Here is a 25,997-nt window from a genome sequence, read left to right as displayed (position 1 = left end):
TACATGTATACACGGTGTGATCAATATCACATGACATTTGTCAACAAGAAAATGGCGTCATCAGACAAGCAGGCCAATACAGCTACACCTATCGACACAGGGGCAATCTTTCATGAGGTCTCGCCAACAATTGTAAGCTTATTTTTATGTGTTAATAATGAAGAAACATATCAGTAAGTTTTCAGCGAGGTGTCAACGTAAAAGATGTATTACTAAGTTTCACTGATATAAGCATTTTTCTCAAAAGTAGTATACGTATGAATATTTCTAGCCCACGACTTTTACTTGAACTGCTGGGTTTTTTGTTGTTGTTTTTTTGCTTTTGAAATTGCAACCGAATAAAACATATGTGAAGGAAGCAAGTGCAGCTGAATATACCTCCGCTGCTACACAAACCAGCTAATAAGCCATAATGACCTATTACTGATATCAATAAAATAAGTAAAAAGATAATAGTTATTACGTTGGAACTCGCCATATTTATTTTGCTCCGTAAACATTACATACACTAAAATGCATACGAGCTTGATACGACCTATGAATCCATAGAGGTCTGTACGTATTCCTAAGCCATATGAAACGATTTCTTTTTACATACTTTAAACAAAATATGAATGAGGTTTTGTATTTATTATATAACCCCTCTGTAACTTGTTCGAAATATTTATAACTTTACTGTATGCATCGAAATCAAACGCCAGATGAAGCAGATCAGATTGCATTGGTATGTAACAAAAATAGATGGCATATGAAAGCATACCCATAGAATCGTTTTGTAGCTAATATGTTAGAGACATCAAATGCATAGCTATTGCATATGAAGATGCATATTATTGCATATGAAGATGCATAGTATTGCATATGAAGATGCATAGTATTGGTTGCAGAGAAAAAAATCTTTATATCTTTATATACAGATGAATAGCTAACGCGTTAAAAAAACATTTGGGATTGTATTTTGTGTACAGCCGACATCTCTGTCAGTGATGCATATATACTGCATATGCACATGCACAAGAATATGTGGAGAGAACAACAGCATCAGTGATGTTCTCGTATCCCTACATTCTTCTCACCTATAATACTATGCCTACATCGGAGAAGTACGGAAGACACAATCATGTCTGGTAATAAATCGGCACAAGGTAGGCAGTCTTTGTTTAAAACCTACCAGTACAGTTAACATGGGAATTTCATCACAAGTTAAGGGGGGTCCCTGAATGGTCTAAAGCGCTCACTGTTACGGATCACTGCCATCTCACCTCTGTCTGCGTGGGTTCGAGTCTCGGGCTTGGCCAATATGGGTTTGTGAGAAAGCTTGCCAGTAGCTTCTGGTGGGTCGGTGATTCTTTCCGGGGTTTTCCCAGGTTCTTCCTCCACCACGTATACTGACCGCCATTTATAGCCTATTTTGTGCTGAAAAAATGTCGCTAAACCCTATAACAACAACAACAACAATCCCAAATTAAATTGTATGGAGGGACCTGCAGTATCATATGCTGGGATACACATGACTGATATGAAAATTTGCATTTCGCTCATTAAGGTAAAAACATTCATTTTTAAGCATCTTCTGATGCATCTATTTTGTAATTGATTAGAGACACTGATACATTTGGTTCGTCTTTTGGTTCCCAATTTTGGCTTAAGATAGCTTTAAGTTTAGTTCTACATCTTTAATGTTTATTATGATCGTGAAGACCATGAAAATGATTTAAAACCTCCCATTCCCTTTTCTCTTCTTAATGCTTTTTTTTTAGTCCTGTATTCTTTTTGCAGGTGTCACTATACTATGCAAGCCAATCATGTGTTATTGTATCCTCTTGTAGTTCCTAGGAAGAGCTGATATTTCCTGGAAATCTGCGTTAAATAGAAAGCAGCATTAAGTTTTAAACAGACAAGAAAAATACTATTGAAGTTCAACCGTCGTACTACACTGGGGGACGTTCATTTTATCCATGCATGTGTGCAAATAACAAATAAAGAGAAGTAGAATACTTGTTGAAATTGAAAGCTGAATAAAAAGTACACAATAAACAGCAAAGAATATCATTGAGAGTGTACGAGTTAGTTTATATCGTGAGTGACAATATCCTAACAATACGTTGTATACGTTCAGTATTTATTTAGTAATGTTTACATTGCAGTATAGATAGTGAGGGTTCTAAAAGATTGCCATTGTTTTCAGTCAGTATGGTTCATACCCATGCATTGAGTATTAGTTATCTGGCCCAGCGGCCGTTTCTCAATCATGTACATAAGTATATGTTAACTGGCCGTCATGCGTTCCTTTATTCGGTACACAAGCATTAGTTATCTGGCCGTCCGATCGTTCCTCCATTCGGTACACTAGTATTAGTTATATGGCAGACCGGCTTTTGCTCCATTCGGTACACGAATAGTCGTTGCCTGGCTCACTGGCCGTTCCTCCATCATGTACACGAGTATTAGTTATCTGACCTACCGGCATTTGCTTCATCTGGTACACGAGTATTAGTTATCTGGCCGACCGTCCTTCATCATGTAGATGAGTATTAGTTATCTGGTCGACCGGCCTTTGATCCATCCGTTACACGAGTATTAGCTATCTGGCCGTCCGGCCGTTCCTCCATCATCTACACGAGTATTAGTTATCTGGCCGACCGGCATTTGCTCCATTCTGTACACAAGTATTAGTTATCTGTCCGACCGGCCGTTCCTCCATCCTGTAGACGAGTATTAGTTTTCTGGCCGAACGGCTCTTGCTCCATTCGGTAAAGGTGTATTAGTTATCTGTCCATCCGGCGGTTCCTCCATCATGTACACGAGTAATAGTTATCTGGCCGACCTGCAATTCCTCCATCATGTACACAAGTAATAGTTTATCTGTCCAACTGGTGATAGCATGGTGATATACTCGCAATTAGTTATCATACATATCATAACGTTTTAATTAAACTGTATACATATACTCGTCTGTTATCTGCCTTTGCAGACGACACAAGCTGCGACAATATTAAATATAAAGGCTGTCAGATGTGTGTGTAGTTGGCAGAGGTTGGCAGAGCGGCGCGAGTGGGTATGTTGCGTGGGTGGGGTAATTGCCCCTTGGCACCAGGCGAATGAGGGCGACGTCGGGAGCTTTTTCTTTAGCTGCAATTTTCATAGTATTTCACCTTACCTTATTTGGGGGTGGGGAATGGAGGTTTGCAGCTGACATAAAATTGTTCTCTGAGGCAGAGTAGTGGCGCCACGATAGAACATTGCCCTTGGATGCATCGGTAGGGGCGCCACCAAAGAACCCTTGCACTGCTACTGGTGGTTGGTATTTCGATGGAAACATGTTTAAATTTATTACAAAATTTTTTAGAGAGATATATTGGTATTTCTAAAGCAGCCGATCGACATTAAAAACAATACATTGTATGGAAGTATATCAATCTTTCACTGGTACCCACCTAAATTAGAAAGTCTATATAGTAGGCAATTAACTAGTAAATAATGTCTCCGTATTAGTTAGGAGTGTACAGGAATGTATAGCAGAGAATATACAAAACCAAGAGCCAGACTAATGGGCGTTGTGCATCATGATATATAGGCATGGCAATACCCGACTTTTTCTAAGATGGAGGATGATGTTTATCGGCGGGCTTGCGAGCACCGGAAGTGTGATACAGTTGTCATCGATATCTCAACCCGATACTAAAAGCAAGCAAAATATTGTTGAATTTTAGAATTACTGAAGTGGTTTAATTGATCAAGAAGGGCAAATGTCGCTATGATACTCAACGAAAGTACAATAAATATTTTGTTCATTATGTTTTTCACTTAAATATTTAGAAACGGAATGTTTGGTACAAAACAGAACAAAAAGATAGCTGACGAAAACTAGACGATATTGCCCGAATATTTCTTAATCAGAATTAACACAACAACAGAGCAACATGAAACAGGGTCTTTTCTAAACTCAGGTCCCTGTGTGAAATATAAATATATATACGTATCATAAACCATTTAATATTTGTTAAATATCGCAGGAAAGGATAATTGCCAAAAATGCAATACAAAACTATTTAAAACAGTAACTTCATAAGAGAATAAAAATTACAAAGGTCAAGGAGGAAGGTACCAAAGAAGCACAGTATGTGATTTAGCTATTAATACGAACAGTTTGGAGGTTATTTCGGTTTGAATATCCAAAAATAAGAAGAAAAAGACACACACACACCCAAAAAAAACTAACAAGGAAAAAATTCAAGACTTCACCAACACCGTCACGCTAGGTCATAATCACGTGATTCGTATACTCGGCATATGACCCACAACACATCTCTGAAGGTGACGCATTTGGCTGGCAAGCGAAACAAAATATTGTGCATTAATTTGAAAGAGTGCATTCTCTTCAATTATACTTTTGAAATAACCACCGTTCGACGGGAGAAAAAACCGGTATAAAATTGGAACTTTTTATATGTGTAAACAACCTTCCATAGCATTGCCTCTTCTCGTTATCTACTACCAGCCTGAGGTCTTTAAACTAAGACATACTGTAGGAAAGCGTGTGAATATGGACATTATTCCAGCAAGTAAAACTAACATGTAAGAAATATATGCTAATTTGCAGTTACAATAACTTTACAAAAATACTGTTGCAGTAAATTTGCCCAAATCTGAGATTTATTTTACTCTTTTGGCTCTATGGATATAAACTAAGTAACAAAAAGAAGCAATACCAACAAAAGTTTTGTAAAACTTAACAAATAATTTAATTATCAAAGTTATAAATGAAAATATGAGAGGAACTTAAGGTGTTATGAAGTGAATAAAAATTAATCCCGATAACGTTATATGAAAGTCCAAAAGAATGAAAAGTTCCATATAAATTTCACTACCGGAAATGTAGTGGTCCGCCAAGAATCGTGACGTTGTCAAGATGGCGTTGTCCAGAACAACTTTGAATAATTCACAGTTGTTCCAGAATAACATTACAGTCCAAGTTATGCGATCTTTCTGTTTCACTGAACAGTTCAAATAACCGTGTTTCCTCTTGAATAATATCTAAGTGCAACATAAAACACGCCTGCAGACTTATTACATCAGGAACACAAGAAATGAGGATGACTCCAAAATAGGAATGAATCTGATTGGAATGGAACTTGAATTAAAGTGATTTTCGCTCACATGGAGCATGTATCGCTGGTTACTGTCACCATAGGTGACTTTTCAATTACTCCTGAGGAAAGGAATACGTGTCTTATCCCCCAGGCTTTAATGTACTCACAGAGTACTTTTTAATTAAAGCCGTTAGGTTGTAGGACTGTATAAAGTCCTTAAGTACTGGACCCCCGGACAGGACTATCTTTACTGTCCATTACGGACTCCATATCTTAGAAAGGATAAGAATCAACTTATATCTAATATCGAATCTACAAATACAAATATAAAGGAAATAAGATACCATGGAAAACCAAACAGGCGAGACCAGAGCACGTGCAACAAGAGGCAATATGGCAACTAGAAGAGAAGTAAAACAACTCGAGAAATTCTTTAAGCTTGAAAGGATAGACACGCATGAAGGGAGCTGTCTGCAATGCACACATAGGGAAGGGACACAAGAGATAGATATGAGCCACATACAAAGGGAAAAAATACCTAGTCTTACTTCGGTAATGATATCAATGAAAATAGCGCATCCAGAAAGTATAAACAGAGTGTACTCCATAAACCCTAAGGGATACAAAGGTTACATCATAAGACCGAGAGGGAAGACACCGATTTTGCCGTATGGAGAGATGATAATGAGGAAAGAAACAGTGATAGTTAAAGAACCGGAACCTCTGCGAAGGAAAATAAAAAAAAACGAACAGGAGAATTACATGTGACTGATATCCCACTTGAAATTCCAATAGAACAAGTAGTAAAACGCTTTGAGGAAAAATTCCACATTCCAGTAATCTCAGCAAGGATTAGAACTATCGAAACAACAACAATACTAGACGGCACACGAATATTGGAAATTGAAAAAAAATTACATGAAGAATATCAAGAGAGCATTCTACATGTTCGGCTTTCTAGCCAAGTCGTGGTATAAAGGATGTATATACGACCGTACATGCAATAGATGTGGAAAAATAGGACACACACCTTTTAAATGTCCCCAAAATCAAGGAACGACAGCGGTACCAACAACGACAACAACAATAATCACACCTATTAGACAAATGGCAACAGAAAAGATACAACAAATACAGGCTAAAGCAACAACAACAGCAGTGACAACTACAGATGCAGTACCAAACAACAAAAAGATTGATCAAATACAACCACAACAACAACAAGGAAATATACAGCAACAAGAAAGACAAAAGTCACCACAGAAAGAAATTACGAATGCAAAACAAGGGCAGAAATTTCAACAACAACACCAACAGACTCAAGCCCAAATTCCAGTAGAAAATAGACAACAAGAATGTAAGCAAAAAGAACAACAACAACAAACACAGATACAAGCAAGGAATAAAGACGTACAGGCGACAATAAACCCAAGGCAACAACAACAGAAACAACTAGTCCAAACACAAGAAGAAAAAATCCAACAACAAAAAAAAACACACCAAGCCAACAAGTTACTGAAACCAGACAACAACATCAGCAACAGTTACAAGTATTGGAAGCAGTGGAGAATAACCGACAAAGTACCAAACAACAAAAAGAACGACAACAAATACAAGAAAAGACAGTATCGATACAAACAGCAAAAACACAAAGAATCGATCAATACAACCACAACACCAACAAGGAAATATACAGCAACAAGAAAGACAAAAATCACCACAGAAAGGGCAGAAGATCTAACAACAACAACACCAACAGACGCGAGCCCAAATTCCAGAACAACAACAACAACAACCAATACAGATAAAAACAGGAAATAAAGACGTACAACAACAACAACAGGAAGAAAAAAGCCAACAACAAAAAAACACACCAAGCCAACAAGGTATTGAAATTAGACAACAACAACAACAACAAAGAGACCAACCACAACAACCAACTCTACAAAGTTTACAAGGAACAGAAATTGGACTAATACAACTACAGCAGCCACATAAAACCAAGTCACTACACCAAGGTATAGAAATTGAAAAGCAACTCCAAGGACAGCAGCCTTATATAAAGAATCTAAAAAAAGACTCTTTGCAAGAAGAGATTACAACCTTCCAATTACAACAAGTTCAGAAAACTCAAGTGCCTCAACTTCCAGATGGAAACGCAAACCCGCAGAAACATCCATATATAAGGAGGATAAGAGAGGAATCGCTGATAGAAAATACAAAACAAATACAAGAAGAAGTATTACAAACAACAACAACAACAAAAGATGAACAATGGAAAACAAGTCCAGAAGTACGGGAAACACTCAGGGAATTAACGAAGAAGAAAAGACAAGAAAAAAGAAGACAACAACAAGAGGAGGAGAAAAAAAAGAATAGAAGAAGAAGTTTGGTTTAGCACAGATGAATACATTGAATCCTAATTAATTTTAAAAAAAATAAAATAAAAATAATAATAATACAAAAATATAAAACAATAACATGATACCAATTAAATATTAAAAAACAACAACCAAATCATGTAGGGCAGGAGGGCCTCCCTAAATGGTCTGTGAAGATCAAAAGGAGAGAGAACCCTCCAAAAAAAAAAAAAAGTATAAAGTCCTTAACAACCTAAATGAAAGGCTTGTGCCATGAGAGGGAATAGTACCGCAGGCACTTATGATTCAAGTTGGATTGAAATGCCCCAGGTGTCAACCCAAGCAGTATGTGACGCCCGCTACGATTGGGCGGCAACGATGACGTCACATTAGGACACCTGGTCTTGTGGCGGGTGGAAATCGTTCCACATACCGCCACATGTACGATGTCCGAGCGAGGTATAGGAGGAAAAGGTACTCGGAAAGCCAGCCATGGACGTTGTGCACTCCCCAAAACGCCAGCCCGTACTTATTTCAAGTCTAGTCCAGTTTTGCTAATGGACAACAAAAATACCAATAGTGTGTTAGCCACCTGTGCAATTAGTTCAAATCATACAAGTCTGATAATTTTCCTGCTTCCTAAATAATCTATCTAATACTAGTACATAGTGTACATAAAAATGCCCTTATATTCCTATTTAACTAATATGTCTAAGCGACATATAAAGGTTGTGTCACTGTTAGGTTTCAAGAGTTTTAAGTTTTGTTGTGGTAGTCCAATCGATCAAGTTTGTGTCGAAAAATAGTTTACCAAGGAGGGAAACCAAGCCAAAATGGCTCCATATTAAAAAAGAGGCAATTTTCATAGCTCTAAAAAAGGCTGTTAAGTCAGCAGGCCGAAGGTGTTCCGTTCGTTTTTATAACTCCAAGATTCAGCTGGTGTTTGCTCCTCCTTAAATCACTCCGGGGGTAATGCCTCTAACCCAGATCTTTCTACTAAAGCATTGGACAATTCCACCAGAAAGGTTAGAGGGACGTGGTCGTAGGCGAAGGAGTAGTAATGTGACAGAATTCGTTGTGCGAACAGCCATTGTTGTTGAGTAGGTCTCTTCTTCCTTCTGAGTGACCGCCATGCCATGTACTTTACGGAGCATATAAAGTTATTGGCTTTTCGGGGGTCACCCAGAGTATGCTGAAAATCAGTCACCCAGAGTATGCTGAAAATCAAAGTCGACTGCTTCTTTCTCAAACGGAAACTGTGGCAAATTCTCTTCGGACGTTTCGCTTCCATCTATTTCCTTTCCTTACACTGCTACGTCATCTGATAAATCCTTGTTCTCCGCTTCAGTGTTTGTAGCAGCGTCTGTGGTGGCAATTTCCTTCTGCGTCGCTACCTCCTTTTGTTTTTTCTTTTCCTGCTGTTGATGACATGTCTGGGTAGCTGCAGTTGAAATAGTGGTAGTACCAATTATTAAGGGCGTCTTTTGCGGGTGTAGGTGACAATGTTTATCGCCAGGTATCGTAGAAGGTGTGGCAGAGTGGTTAGTCTCCTTATTCAGGTTGACTTTCCTTCTCTGCTCACGTGTCCTGTTCGTTTTTTTCCGTTTGGCCTAGCATAAGTCGTCATCTCCTCCGATTAAATTTCTTCCCTCAATACTAGTATCCCAGACAAGTAATAAGGTGGTGCGTTTTGCCCCTGCACTTAAGCTCCAATTAGAGGCCTGTTTTAATCCTATGGCTCTAACGGCTCTTAGTGCTGGAGCGGGAAGTTCTGCAATAGCCGGCAACCATCTTTGTGTCACGCCTGGCCCGCTTTGTGCTCTTTGTGTAGAAGCTCTGTTTTCAATTACTGTTGTGCTCTCTAGTTCGGTTAACGTGAATGAATGTGATGAATCTGATTGCTCAGTACTCTCCTTATATACACCTTCTATTACGACGATATTTTGCAATATACCCCACGTGACGGATCTTACAACTCAATTTATCTACAATTTGCCTATTCGTGTGACGTAGCCCAAACAATGGGAAGTTACTTAATTCTTCTAGAACCGCCCAAACCCCATCAGCCATTAAGAAATTAGCCCATAATCGTCATTAAGTCTTATTATTAAGATTATTAATAGTAATTGTCAACACAAACATAAGCCTCTATTTATAGATCCTATGTAATTTTACGCTCTTAACATACCCTGTTGCATAGGCAAACTCTGACTAAAGATGATCTGTACATTTTACAACCATGAATAAAAATTACAAAAATTATATAAACTTATGAACCATACATACATACATACATACATACATAACACTCACTTTTACTCAGAGTCACAAGTTTGTGAAATTGTTAATATACAAGATGACATTTTCGTATGGGTGTGGCTTAAAGAAGATTTTTAAAAACTGTAGGACTAGACTTTGTGACAACTAAACTGTAGGACTAGACTATGTGACAACTAAACTGTCTGTATGACTAGACTATGTGACAACTAAACTGTATGTAGGACTAAACTATGTGACAACTAAACTGTCTGAAGGACTAAACTATGTGACAACTAAGCTGTCTTTAGGACTAAATTATGTGACAACTAAATTGTCTGTAGGACTAGACTATGTGACAACTCAACTCTCTGTAGGACTAGACTATGTGACAACTAAACTGTCTGTAGGACTAGACTATGTGACAACTAAACTGTCTGTAGGACTAGACTATGTGACAGCTAAACTGTCTGTAGGACTAAACTATGTGACAGCTAATCTGTCTGTAAGACTAGACTTTGTGATAACTAAAATGTATGTTGGACTAGACTATGTGACAACTAAACTGTCTGTAGGACTAAACTATGTGACAACTAAACTGTCTGTAGGACTAAACTATGTGACAACTAAACTGTCTGAAGGACTAAAATATGTGACAACTAAACTGTCTGTAGAACTAGACTGTGACAACTAAACTGTCTGTAGGACTAGACTCTGCGACAGCTCATCAAGAGTGCTCTGTCCGTTGCTGTTTCAAAATACCCTTTATAATTGGCGATAAAGCACCTGAAGAAAAATCAACTAAAAGATCTGGGAGGGTTTCTGGTTAAAATAATCGTGAACTGTACTTAGAAACAACTGAACATAGAACACGGCTATCTGTACCTAGAAACGACTGAACATATAACACGGCTATCTGTACCTAGAAACGACTGAACATAGAACACGGCTATATGTACCTAGAAATAACTATATAAAAACGGATATCATTTTAATTCAATATTGTTTTCGTTGTAAATGATGTTTCATAGCACAGCCATATTTTACAAAAATCACCAGAGCCCACAGGTTGATCAGATTAAAAGAATGTCAAGTCAGATTCCATACATGAAATATTTTTGAATGTATTCAACGCATAGGACATGATGAAGAATAATTTTGACCTTTCAGAAATGAACGTCAAAATGCGCTAAAAGACCGCTTCGGTGGCCTAAGTAGTTAGAACGTCCGCCTCGGATGTGGGAGGTAGCTAGTTCGAATCCCGGCCGAGTCGTACCAAAAAATGGTACTAACAGCTGAATTGCTAGGCGCACATCATTAAGATGTTAGTCTTAGGACTAGTCGGCCTGGTGTCAGAATAATGTGACTGGGCGGGACATGATGCTACATGACTGCGGCATGATGCCCATGTCTAGAACTCTCTGATTGGTTAATTGATCGGGCTTGCTGTGGTCAATGACTCTTATCTCCAGAGAGCACTGGCTCAAAACACCCTTTCAGCTAGCTATATACCGCAAGGGTTCAATAACTGGCAAAAAGGGTGGCAACGTTTCTATTCAAAACGTTCTACCACATTTCCTGATAGCTGTCCATTTGCCCTAAATGATTAGCGAGACAACCGAGTTGTCAGATGTCTTATTTAGTTGTTTTATGACGGTTGGACATATTGGGAGTAAGATTTGAAAGGGACCAACAATATACCTCTTCCTACTTGTTCTTTAGCAAAGTACATCTATTTGTAAAAAAAAAACATTACGAATCCTGAAACTTTTACGTTCAGATTTTATAACAAGTGAATATCACATGCAAAATTTCGGGCTTTGAGTCTGAATAGATGTTTATACATAAACAATTCTGAGACTACCTAGCCGGGTTGAATATGTTTATTGTAATTAAACACACACACACACACACACACTGTATGGGTAATTTTGAAGATTTTATTGTTATTGCACACGCTCGCGCGCACACACAAATATTGTAAGTCTCATTTTCTTATTGATAGCACGAGCGACATGTTTATAGGTGTCGGCAGTTCTCACTCAGGCATGTTTTATTTTTTCAGACGCTGTGCCTGCGGCTCTTTAATGTTGTTGTCCTTTTGATGACCGTGGTAAGTTGTTTGATAAGTTGTTTTATCAAATCTATGAAATAAATATTACCCAATTTCTCTCTCTCTCTCTCTCTCTCTCCCTGTATGGCTCTTTAGAAAAAGTAGCTTCTGAGTTCTACATGGACTTAGTTCAGTATCCGAATATATAATATATAGAATTGGTAATATTGCAATTCGAGGAGTAGAATCTAATACTTTGGATGAATGTGTCAATCTATGGAAACTATATTTTTCTGAATTAAGTGGTACAACAGATGAGGAACATAATGATTGTGTCAAAATGAAGAATATGTACGAAGAAAGCAAACTAGAGAATGATAACATAAAATGTAATAATATTACAGAGGAAGAAGTGTTGCAGCATATCAAGTCTCTAAAAACAAAAAAATCACCAGGCATTGATTGCATATCGAATGAACACTTAAAGTATGGTGGAAAATATTTAATCAGACATTTAACTGCCCTTTTTAATTACATGATCCAGTATGAGTATTTGCCTAATGTATATAGATGTGGGATGATTATACCGATATACAAACAAAATGGTAAAGATAAAAAGGATCCAGTGAATTATCGTGGTATAACATTGACATCTTGTCTGGGAAAATTGTTTGAAAAAATATTGATGACTAGAATTCAAAAGTATTTAGAAAAAATAAGCTTTCCACATCCTTATCAATTTGGATTTCGTAAGGAGGCTGGATCTATCTCCGCTGCTTTTACTCTTCAAGAATGTTTGATGTACTTTAATAATCATAACTCTAATGTATATGCTGTTTTTCTGGATAACGAAAAGGCATTCGATAGACTGTGGCATTGTGGACTATTAAAAAAACTAAAAATATTAGGAATTAATGCAACAATATGGAGAATAATCGCCCATTCCTACACACAGTCAAGTGCCTGTGTAGCGTGTAGAGGATGTATATCTAACACATTTCCATTACGGAGAGGCGTTGGTCAAGGGCGTGTAATGTCGGCTTTTTTATTTCTCGTGTACATAAATGACCTATTGAATGAGCTAGTAATGACTAATTGCGGGATAACAGTGAATCAGATGAACATACCTGGCATGCTTTTGGCAGACGACACTACTCTACTAAGCTCTACGCTGAATGGATTGCAAATACTCGTGAATACAGCTTATCAGTATGCACAGAAGTGGAAATTGAAATATAACTCTAACAAGAGTAATTGGATGATATTTAGTAAAAGAAAGGAAGTGTACTCATCAAATGGAATTACTCTGGGATCACAGAATATTCCTAGAGCAAAAAAAGTGAAATATGCAGGAGTTACCTTTTCGCAATCAATGAAAACTAATGATCGTATAATCTATTCCTACGATAAAGCTAAACGTGTAACAAACTCACTATACTCAACTGGATTAAATGCAAATGGAATGAATCCTATAGTCTCTGTGAAAGTCTGGGAAAGAGTTATATTGCCATCTGCTTTGTATGGTTCAGAACTCTGGTTTAATATGTCATATCAGGGCATTGAATCAATGGAGAAAATACAACGATATTTCGCCCGGAGAGTACAAGGTTTCCCTCAAAGATCGCCTACTGGATCTACGACATCGTGCTTGGGAATGATATCAATGGAAGCTCGCATAGATAAGCAAAAACTCGTATTCCTTGGTCGCATGTGTAGAACATCAGCAAATTTAACGGCTAAAAAGGTTTTCCTCTGGGCTGTTGGAAATTTTATTTTTGACCCCCAACATAGCTACAACTCTTTTATATATGATGTAAATACTGTACTAAAAAAGTATGATTTAGAAGACTATCTCAACGACTTTATTTTCACTGGAAAATTTCCAGACAAAATAACATGGAAAAACTTAATTGGGACAAGAATACAGATATTAGAGGAGAGAAAACATGAAATGAGTATCAGAAATCCATCAGAGGGATTTGGTAGATTTTTAAAAATTAATCCAGGATTAAAAATGCATCATCTATGGAAAATAGCTTACACTGACTCAAGCAGAAAAATGGAATATGGGACATTAATTCGTATTGGAGGAATGCAAGCAAGACCTGGACTGTGTCCCCTATGTGGCAAAATGAGTCATGACCGTATTTTGCACATTTCGATGAATTGTGCCTTAACCTCAGACGACAGAAACCACTTGATGGAAAGTCTATTTTCGTATATGCCTCCAGTGATTTACCGTGATTTCTGTGATCAGATCGATGATGTTATACTGATTATACTACTTGGTGGTTTAAATGATATATCAGAACGTTTAGAATTTGAGGCATGGTTAAATATGATCAGACTATCTACCAAGTATTTCATTAAGATAAAGGATATTATATATTCGATTCAATAGAGAACTCACTCAAAATATAAGGAAAGAAATACTTGTACTGGATTGCAAAGAGAGTAGGAAACTATTTTTGTTGTGAGGATACATTTTCAAATGTTTTATCGTATATATATCTCTATCTAGATTAGTAATGATTTTAATTTATTTATTCGTTTGCTATTGGAAATAATTCAATAAGTAACGAATCTACTATTTTTGTGATTCTATGTATTTAAATGCATTTCTTTTTTGTCTTAAAATCTTCAGAAAATGGAGGAATAAAAGAATATCATCATCATCTCTGTATGGCTCTTTAGAAAAAGTAGCTTCTGAGTTCTACATGGACTTAGTTCAGTATCCGAATATATACATACATACATATCTATATATATATATATATATATATATATATATATATATATATATATATATATATATTCCACGCCAAAATTCGTTATTTTCTTATCTCGATTTGGGTATTTCGCAAATTAAAATTGACTAGGCCAGTACGTCCAAAGGGATACAAATCTGTTATTATCATAATATTAAGGCTTGCTCCGTGATCACAGCTAATTATATCATATGTACACTATGAAAATTTATCTACGCCTTCAAGATAATCTGCGACCATATGAAGGTTATATATAAATCACCTTTGTTTTTATATATTGCTGTGGGAGTGTTTAGCGACATGGTGTGATAGCAGGGTTCCGAGTTATTGCGAAACGGTAAGCATTTAGAGGATTCAGCCATTCAGAACTTCGTTCGGCCATTTCCGTCAACTCGAGCGATAACCTCATGCAGTTATTATGAATATGCATAACTCATAACTCTGATGGATCTGTTGATTGGCCGATGGCAAGTGCACCACATATGTTGTGACAGGAAAGGCTAACCATGTTCCGACTTTGACTTTACTTCATTCAGCCGCTTGTATGTGCCATGTGAACAAAAGTAGTCCCGAATATACTTGTTAATGGAGCAGAATTACATCCGATATTGTTTTCGCTACCTGAGTGAAAAGGCCCAAATGGATCCGATTGGTGAGGTCTAACTTTCGTTGTGCTTGAGACCTTACTGGTTGAAAAGGTCACATGTGAGACCGCACCGGAAGCTGTTCATGCTAGTAAGAAGGTGCACTACTGGTTGCGATTACCATTTATGTTCCTTGAATGCAGGGGAACTAAATATTCATCAAGGCTTACGTCTTGTTCCCTCTAGGCTTTTGCTAAAATTTATACAAGAAAATGTTCGTTTGTACAAAACTATAACATTAACACATATTTAAATAATGCAAAAAAGAAACTGTGATCACTTAGTTTTCAGAGAGATGATGGCCTAAGTCATATAATGCTTAAAGGCAGCAGTGAAACATTAATCGATATTTGAGGGAAAATAAATTCCAGATAAATATAAACTTACTCACATTCTTCCCATTTCTACAAAGGTGATTTACACGAGGTTGCCAAATATAGACCAATTTTTTAAGCTGTATTTTAAAATAAATATTTAATTATTTTCTTACAAACTGACTGTTTTTATAAGTATCAATCAGGATTCCTTCCTGGTCACTGCACTGTTTTCAACTTAATGAAATGATTCATAGTATATGCAAATTACTGGAATAATCTCAAGATTCTTGTATTGGATTCTGTGTTCTGTCAAAAGCTTTCGATCGGGTCTGGCACAGAGTCTTATTATTTAAATTGAATGAATAAGGTGTTTCATGTAGTCTGCTAAAAAATTTTGAAAGTTATATGAGTAATAGAAAACAAATGCTCCTTTTGTACAATACTTATTCACGAGAAACGATTATAAATGCTGGTGTGCCACAAAGATCCGTACTTACGCTCTCTTTTTTCTGACTTATGTAAATGATATTGTCAGTGGTATGAGATCTCTCTCCCCGTCTCTTTGCAGATGACTCATTTCTGTATTATTCATCTCCTTATTGTGCTGAAATAGAGCTTGTCATGAATAATAATCTAATAAAGCTGCGTAAATGGTTTTTAAAGTTTAATCCAGATTAAACAGTGGTTATATTTGCACAAAAAAGAAAGTAAAAATAATCCTGAACGTATTTTTGAAAATACTGATTTTAAATATATGGATTCTAATCGCCATCAAGCATCAAATGGACATGTCTCATTTTTAACATTTTAAAATCAACAAAATCTCGAATAGCCAATCTTTGAAAACTAAAATGCAAATTGGCATGCAAATTTTATCAAAACTATATATAACTTATATCAGACCCATCTTGGAATGTGCCAGTGAAGTCTGAGACAGGTGTTCGTTAATCGATTCAGAAAACTAGAAACAACTCGTGCTTGAAGCGGCAGTAATAGTTGCATGACTTCCAAACTACTTCCTCGGTAATTCTCTTGTTTGAAACAGGCTGGGAATGTATGCAGTCCAGACGCAAGAGTCAAAATTAGTAACACTCTACAATATTTAAACGAGTCAAACTCTAGACTATATAACTGAATCCCCCCATGTCATTTGCAATTCCAGGCTCAGTTCTATCAAATCATCTTATCTTGAATACCGTACTCAATGTAGCATGTCATACATTGCTTTGAAAAAGTGTTTATGTCCAGATATCGTATTTTGTAAAATGCCTAGTTTTAGTCCTCGAACTCAAGGTAGTATCCATACTATGTTTCGACTTAGTGTAACTCAGTAATAGCTGATCTTTACTGTATTCAACTTGTTCACTCTTTTTTTTCTTCCTGCGGCGGGATTGAAACCACCATGCATTTTTTCATGTTTTGTCCCAAGTATAGTCAGTGCCGTATCTAACTGTTAACTTAGATTTACTTCTTTAGGAAAAGGCGATGCAAATGAAAAATATAGAATTCTAAAATATACATGCAAATATTTAACGGATATCCGCCCTCTCTCCAATCATTTTTCATCTTTGGTCACTATTGTCATGTTGAAATATGTTGTAATACTTGTATTATGTAGGGAGTGGGGCTAACTTAACTTACTAAAACTTGTGTCCAGTCCCATATTGCGACAATAAAATACTCTTAAATTGAACGAGTTTAACATCAAAGAAACACTATAGGTATCCAGATATATTATTTATTAAAAAAGTTTGTATCTGATTTTGGTAAATAAACCAACTTGCATTTGGTGAATGTCTCGTACATTATGCCAGATTGTTTTACAGTAATTTAACAAATACAGATGTAATTGTTAGATTGTAAGAGCATATGGCAACTCAGTACATGAACTGGATGTAGTAGACTCAATCATAGGAATAACAAAATATTACATAAACGTGAAGTCATTCATTAGACAGATTGTTACATATATGTGAAGTCATTCATTAGACAGAATATTACATATATGTGAAGTCATTCATTAGATAAAATAGTACATACATATTACATAAATATGAAGTCATTCATTAGATAAAATATTACATACATATTACATAAATATGAAGTCATTCAATAGACAAAATATTACATATATGTAAAGTCATTCATTAGATAAAATATTACATACTTATTACATAAATATGACGTCATTCATTAGACAAAATATTACATATATGTGAAGTCATTCATTAGATAAAATATTACATACTTATTACATAAATATGACGTCATTCATTAGACAAAATATTACATATATGTGAAGTCATTCATAAGACAGCTTTCGAAATAACGGTGCATATTGCTGAAAGTAAACAATACCCGGTGTTATTTCTTCTTTTTTTTGTTTAGTGGAGAACGCCGAAAGGCAGTTTGTGTGGCATAAAATATTCTGTTGATGTTTATTTCGTTTTCATTGACAAAGAACAGCATTTAATGAAGGTTTACTGCGATCTTAAAAGTATAGTTGCCTTTACAAATATCAATCAGTTGTTTGGAACCAACTAAGAGGGACAAAATAAAAGTGTAAAATACAGTGAATCAAAAAGAGTCATCCAGGGGCAGTATTTCCCTCATTGGGGCAAGGATATAATCTAGAGTGCGTTAAATATGCCATAACCATGGATTTGATGATGACATACACAAACATTAAGATACTGACATGCATTACTTAAAAAAATAAATTAGATATTGAAAACTCACCACCCTTAATGACACCCATTTAGGTCCTAATTTTTAGACCATTGCTCACATATATGGACCACCCCAATCATACCCCGAAGGTTTCAGGTTTGTGTTTTTAATGATGTAGTAGAAATTTTACTCCATCACCAACGGACGGACTGACGGATGGGCAGAATGACGTACTTTGCATTTGACCCGGGCCATGCACAAATATTTAACTGGATAAATATTTACTGGAACTACATTTTTCACACACAACCTAATCAACATATTTTTTTATTACAATTTAAAATTTGACTAATAAATCTGTGAACGTATACATATATCAGTGTGACATGAAATCCAGGAAAAAAAACTGGATGGCTTGGAAGGCAACATCAAGTTGTTGGATTTCCAACTTGCACCTAACTGATCAAAGCACACCAGAGTTGAACCTGTTTACAGTTTTCATGTTTACTTTCAAATAACGAAGCTGTTTTCTGAATAGAAATACTTTTGCAAAGTCAACATGTGTATAATTCTGTTAATAACGGAATAAATATGAAACAATGTAACATATTATATAGCAATCTGAACATTCCAGCAAGTCACGAGTGGAGAAATGTCAAGCGAAAAAATAGAAGAAAAAAAGCACACATGGTAGTATACAAAGGAAGTGTTTAAAGACTAGGAAAGAAAATACTTGGACTGGTTAAAGCAGGAAAAACCCGAACATTTATGGTGGTATTTTCAGATTAAACTATTGCACTACAGAATCATGCCCCTCTAGCAGGTAAAGATGAGCTAACAGGCTGGAGTTGTGTTTACTGCAAAATAGGAACGACCTGACAGATGCAGGCATTGCAAGATTACATCAAAGCAGCAGCTAATACAGTACGCAATATGCATCTTAGATGCACAAGTTAGAAAGAATAGTTTAACATATATTACACTGTCTATTTCCAGTGTTCAATACACTACTGAACGGATTCGTTCGTCGGAGTTTTCATTTAAATAAGTAAGAATTCAATATATGTCATCGGCCATATTTGCTTGTTGCTAAGTGTTGTAAGTAAGCTAAGGAGTTTCTAGACTGGTTATGGTTTCAGAACCAGTGCATACGAAAACATTTTTTTTAAACTAGAGGCAAAAAAGTTTGCAGTACACGTACGCCCATTTAAAAGAGTACGTGTATCACTAATTAGCTCTTATTGCATGCTTTGATAACCATTAAGTTTTTCTGTGTTTTTGCTTGTAAACATGATATCCAATGAACAATGTTACTTGTATTTAGCTGAAAATAGCATTTAAGCCTAAACATAAATAAACTATGTTAAGATCAACTGACTTGTTTTTTTCTTCCGGAAAGAAGACTTGTACCCAAACATTTCAGTAATATATATATATATATATATATATATATATATATATATATATATATATATATATATATATATATATATATATATATATATATATATATTTGTTGTTGTTGTGGGGTTTAACGCCATTTTTCAGCACGATAGGCTATACATGGCGGCCAGTATTAATGGTGGAGGAAGAACCCGGAAAACCCCGGAAAGAACCACCGACCCACGAGAAGCTACTGGCAAGCTTTCTCACATGCCCACATTGGCTGAAGCTTAGACTCGAACCGCCGCAGACAGAGGTGAGATGGCAGTGATCCGTAACGAAGAGCGCTTTAGACCACTCGGCCACTCGGGGCCCCTATATATATATATATATATATATATATATATATATATATATATATATATATATATATATATATATATATATAACAGTACTAAGATAGATATGAACTTGTAAACTAAATATAAATTTTTTAAATTAGAGGAAATATGGAAAGAACTAATTTAGCCTAATGCTATCTGTAAGTTAGTTCCAGTATAAAGGAAAATTCAGAACTGGAAAGTTTTGTTTCTTCTGTTTTTGGTGGTGGTGCCGGTGAATTTGCTATTTAGGAAATATTTGGAGTTAAAATGTCTCTTGCACATACACATTCAAGACCTGCTAAGTTATTCACTGAGGCCAAAACACATCAAAGATCTGCTAAGTTATTTTACAGATAGCTTTTGTGCTGTGCCTTGTGAAGGGAAATGACCATCAGACATATTACCTGCTTGCCTGCAATACAGTCAGTAAGTGTCTTATTTATAAATGCCCACTCACTAGTCTCATTCAGATGTCTGTCCATCGAACCACCCATCCATCCACTTACTTGTGCACTCATCTGTCTCTCCATTCCCTCCATCCCCTTTCCCTCCATCCCCATTCTTTCCATCCCCTTCCCATCCATCTCCATTCCCTCCATCCCCTTTCCCTCCATCCCCATTCCTTCCATCCCCTTTCCATCCATCCAGTTTAACTGCTATGATCTCATTCATAAGATCACTGACGCTTCCTGATCATGTCAACTGATATTTGTCTTAGTCTTAGCCCTTGAAATGCAGTAGAAATACATATTCAAGTCATCACAGATGTGGTACACATGTAGCATTGCATTAGCAAACACTAAGATATCTTCAATTCATTCATATAATATTACTGGACAGTTTTAACGGCTTCATTATTCATGTCATAAAAGTCTACCTTCAGTATGTAGTCGAGTCTTCATATCGAATGTCATAGGTACATTTGCGGAAATATTGTGACAGGCCATATCCGTCCGCGTGTCTGTCCATCCTAACATTACTCAGTCCACATTGTAACCTAAATTCATCTTCAGAGAGAGAGAGAAAGAGAGAGAGAGAGAGAGTGTGTATGTGATATAGATTTTTAGCGTAGCTTTAACAATTTTTCAGTCATATCGCTACGACATGTATCTTGATGTTCCACCAAAGTCAGATTATCCTGACACCAGGCTAATTAGTCCTAACACTAACCTCTTGATGCTGAGCGTCAAGCGAGGCAGCTGTAAGTACCATTTTTGAAAGTCTTTGGTGACTTAGCCGGGGTTCGAACCCGCGTCCTCCCGCATCCGAGGCGGATGCTCTAACTAGTAGGCCACCAGAGCGGTCAGAGAGAGAGAGAGAGAGAGAGAGTATGTTTGATATGAGTTTCACGAGATTATGTAGGTGAAAAACAATCTTTCAGACCTTAGATGGGGGCCCCGAGTGGCCGAGTGGTCTAAAGCGCTCACCGTTACGGATCACTGCCATCTCACCTCTGTCTGCGTGGGTTCGAGTCCAAGGCTCGGCTAGCGTGGGTGCGTGGGAAAGCCTGCCAGTAGCTTCTCGTGGGTCGGTGGTTCTTCCCTGGGTTTTCCAGGGTTCTTCCTCCACCAGTTATACTGGCCGCCATGTATAGCCTATCTTGTGCTGAAAAATGGCGTTAAACCCTAAAACAACAACAACAACAACAACAAGACCTTAGATGCAGCTCCCAGTGGAAAAGAGAGTAGGAGTGTATGGTTACAATTTCATAGGTAATATTGACCTTTTGTAAACTGAACTGAACCACACGTACATTCACTGACGAAGGGTTATCTTACTTTGTACGACATTTCAAGAAAATAAGTAGATGACCACAGAGACTTAGGCTTGTGGATGCAGACCGTCGGTGTTGGGTTGGAGTCAAATAGTTCATTTTCAAAATGGAATCTTCCTTGTAACATGAACTTTATCTTCACCAACTGCGGGAGGGTGGTCATATTTTGTATCATATTAGTATCTACAACATATTTATGCATGCAAATTCATTAATATGATCTTGTTTGTACAAGGTTTTCTTTCTAATTAAGCTGGTAGTACGAAACTTACTTTTTTGTTAAAAATCCCAAACAATTCATAGGTTTAAATAAAATAACATGAGAAGCTGAATACAGTCGCATGATAGTTGGGGTCTCTTACAGTGTCCTTGTTAGTCACACACACACACACACACACAGATATACAGTTTTTCTCTGTACACGAACTTATTCTACAGAGCAAGGAAATTTCATACGACTCTCTCTCTCTCTCTCTTTTTCTTGCTTTAGTGTGTGTGTGTGTGTGTGTGTGTGTGTGTGTGTGTGTGTGTGTGATTAGATTTCTAACGTAGTTTTAAAATTTGTTCAGTCATATGGCTACGATGTCTGCAGTGTGGCAGTTTATTATCTGATCACCGCCGGGTACCTGCGGCTTTCCATATTCGAAGGAGCTGGAGATAATAATTTAGTAGATCTCGTTTTTGAGTTGAAATCTCGTTCGAATCTCGTTCGGTAGTAAAGACGGAGATCAAAATTCAGCGGCGTTACTGTGGAAGGAGCCGGTGATTGTAGTTTGTAGACTGAGCTACACGTGTTTCTGGAGCCGTAAATTGTGATTTTTATTAACGGAGCCGTAGATTAAAAGTGTTTTAGGAGCCGCTAATTGTAGAAGGAGCCGCTAATTGTTGTAGGAGCCGCTAATTGTAGCTCCTATAAAAATATAGGGAAAGATTGTAATCACCGTCATTTTAGGAGCCGCTAATTGTTATCGGAGCCGCTAATTGTTGCCCATATAATAATATAGGGAAAAATTGTGATCACCGCCGGGTACCTGCGGCTTTCCATAGCGGCTTTCCATAAATAACAGGTATTTTCCTGGTGCTTCCGGTAAATTCTACGTGCTTTTAAGGTTTGAAACAGAAATATGTTATGCTTTTGTTTCTTACTCTCTTAAAAACTAGAAATACATTTTCTAAATTATGTTGATGAGGACTATTGGATGGCAATGAATGTCTCAAATTGTTGATGCTTATCCCGGGTTCAATAGGAAATGGCGATGGGGGATGGGTAGGTGATAGGCGCATTTTAAGGAGTCAAGTTTAAAATATGCGAATATTTTGGATGGCTTTCATTTATATTTTGAGATTTTTCATATTATAATTTTGCGAACAACGCGAACAACATTACAATCCCAGGTCACTCTTACCGTAATTATTGAGTACTTTATCTCAATTTTTGCACATTTTAAAACTATTTACAACTATTTTGCGTGCATTTTTGTATATGTGTGTATGTTTCGTTTCAGTCAGCAGCTTGATTGGAATTGTGGTGGTAAGTAATTTTATACGTATTGCTAGTATTCTTGTAGGATGTGATGACTACATGGGGTTTTTATATATTTGTAGAAAATAAAGACTATATGGGGGCTTTGTTACAGAAACAAATAGCTTGATATGGTGACATTCAATGTCCTCAGGCAATTTTCGGCGGTTAACATTTCAGGTTTAATTTTAATTGGAATATTTATTAAAGTTTGATTCGAAAGAAAATCAAAACATCTACACGCGGACGTTTGTGAAGGAGGCTTTGATAGTTCTAGTGTAGTAGGTAAATGATACAGTGTAACACCCGTCGAAATCCATTTTAAAATACCCATCGAACGCCATATTAAAGATTAAAATTAAGTAGAAACATAAGAAAACTGGGATGAGATAGCCGCACAGAGACAAGAGGTTGCGCGAAGAACAAAGACAAGAGGAGAAGGGCATTTTGGGCCCGTTTACATGTAAAACTAGTCCAGACCAGTATGTTTGGTACGCGCAATTTGTTCCACTACCGTATGGGCCACTTCTACTACATATAGATAATACATGTTATTCAGACCAAACTGCCATTAAAAGATACCCCTCCCCCCAACAACAACATCCCACCCCATCACACCCCAAGCTACGCGATTACTACGACAAGCAGTTTGATAAAAAATGTGTCCCTTCCAAATTCTGGTCCAAAATTGGCTTGGACAGATTAATTGACAAGACCACATCCATTCAAATATCTAATTTGGTTCGTGCCTAAGCTTTTAAAACAAACAACCTGCTCTGCTCTTACATGCAGATCCTACTGACCATGCTAAACAATCACGATTCATATTGAATGCGAATGTACATTATGATGCTAAATCGAGCCGTATAAATGAAGCTTTCACACACACACACACACACACACACACACACACACACAATAGAAACTAAGGTATATAGAATTTTGTATATAATTCTCATCTTAATACACAGTCATACCCTGATTTATGTTGCAGCAATCCAGAATTAGTGTGTTAAACATATAAGAATTAATTACTTGGTCGACATGCTAGTTTGTCTGCTGCGCACGAGTGCATATACTATCGACTTTGTTACATCACTTTTTGGTGATGTTTGCTTAGTCGTGAGAGTACCATTTAAAAGTTCTCTAACCTGAGTTATATTATATTATATTATATTATATTATATTATATTATATTATATTATATTATATTATGATCATCTTTTCCAGAACTGGTGGTACAGAGGCGGAGATCTAGTAAGTATTATCTGTTTTTGGACAAAGCTTAACTCGTTAATGAATTCACACACACACACACACACACACACACACACAACGCTCCGGTGGCCTAGTGATTAGAGCATCCGCCTAGGATGATGGAGGTCGTGGGTTCGATCCTTGGCCGAGTCATACCAAAGACTTACAAAAAATGATACTAACAGCTGCCTCGCTTGGCGCTCAGCATCAAGAGGTTAGTGTTAGGACTGATCAGCCTGGTGTCAAGATAATGTGACTGGGTGGGACATCATGCTACATGTCTGCGGCATGATTTCCCAGTGCTAGACATCACTATAAACTATCCCACTGCAGACATCGTAGCGATATGACTGACAAATTGTTAAAGCTACGTTAAAAATCCAAAATTACACCCCCCCCTCTCTCTCTCTCTCTCTCTCTCTCAGACACTCATTTCTTGTCATCTACTTATTCTCTGTCGCTCCATCTCTTACTATATATATATATATATATATATATATATATATATATATATATATATATATATATATATATATATAGAGAGAGAGAGAGAGAGAGAGAGAGAGAGAGATAGATAGATAGATAGATAGATAGATAGATAGTATTACATGTATTTTAAACCTAATAATAACAAGTAACTTTTTATAATATCTTATAAATTTGATATCAAGTACAAGTAACTTACTGTTATCTGGGAATACTGACTTAATGACTTCGTCATATAATTATCGTGCATCTACGTCTGCTACTGTCTTGTCTGTCATTGCAGGGAGCTGAGAAATACTGGTACATCTTTCTTGTAGGAGTGGTAATATTGTTCCAATGTGTGACTACGGATATCTATGTCTTTCACGTGCTTCCAACCCCAACCACTACCAGAACAACCGAGCCAATTACCAGATTTACTGCGAACTTTACAACTCACAACATTAGCATGGTAACCATGCATCACTCCTCCACAGGAAAACCGTGACATGGTGTCAGTTGTTTTCTATAGCCAATATCAAAATCACTGGTGAACTGAAATGTCGCAGATTGTTCGTTCTACTTATAGTTTTAAAGTAAGAAAGCACGAAAGTGTCACCGTATCACACGAAATAATTCTCTACAAAGGCTTTAAAAACATTGTGATTTGAGGAAAATTCAACATACAATACATAGTTACTTGATCACTGATAATGTAACAATACGATATAACCCCACCCACAATGATTTCCTTTATTTTAACGTACAGGCTGTCGAGTAAATTTTCCATTACGATATATTCTCATTTTTTTGCCCACTTAGCCTTAAAGTAGAGATAGTTGTTGGCATGGCACTGAGTCTGTCGTCCATCCTTCCGTCAACTCATGCTATGTTCGACTTATTCTCAAAACCCACCTTGCCAGTATTAACCATACTTGGCATGGAACAAAATCTGTCGAAACATGACACAGTCCAGTGTAAGATTTAGGCCATAAAAGTTTCATATAAATGCAGATTTGCCATAGGTCATGGCCGCCTTTATAAATGCTATG

At 36.8% G+C, this 25,997-nt stretch overlaps 1 protein-coding gene across 1 annotated transcript; it reads left to right on the top strand.

Annotated features, from left to right (window-relative positions):
* The first annotated feature begins 3 nt into the window (after window positions 1-3).
* LOC149802541 (uncharacterized) lies at window positions 4-25,740 on the top strand. The gene is made up of 6 exons (XM_089951793.1): window positions 4-132; window positions 11,775-11,822; window positions 20,281-20,353; window positions 23,207-23,232; window positions 24,454-24,480; window positions 25,250-25,740. Exons 1-6 carry the CDS (start codon window positions 4-6, stop codon window positions 25,451-25,453), a joined length of 507 nt encoding a protein of 168 aa, XP_089807919.1. The 3' UTR covers window positions 25,454-25,740.
* The last annotated feature ends 257 nt before the right edge of the window (window positions 25,741-25,997 follow it).

The sequence above is a fragment of the Sinohyriopsis cumingii genome, chromosome 3 (genome assembly GCF_028554795.1).
Source record: "Sinohyriopsis cumingii isolate HCF-2022 chromosome 3, ASM2855479v2, whole genome shotgun sequence".
Classification (NCBI taxonomy): Eukaryota; Metazoa; Mollusca; class Bivalvia; order Unionida; family Unionidae; genus Sinohyriopsis; species Sinohyriopsis cumingii.
The sequence above is the reverse complement of the archived record's forward strand: the minus strand, read 5'-3'. Positions and strand labels throughout refer to the sequence as shown.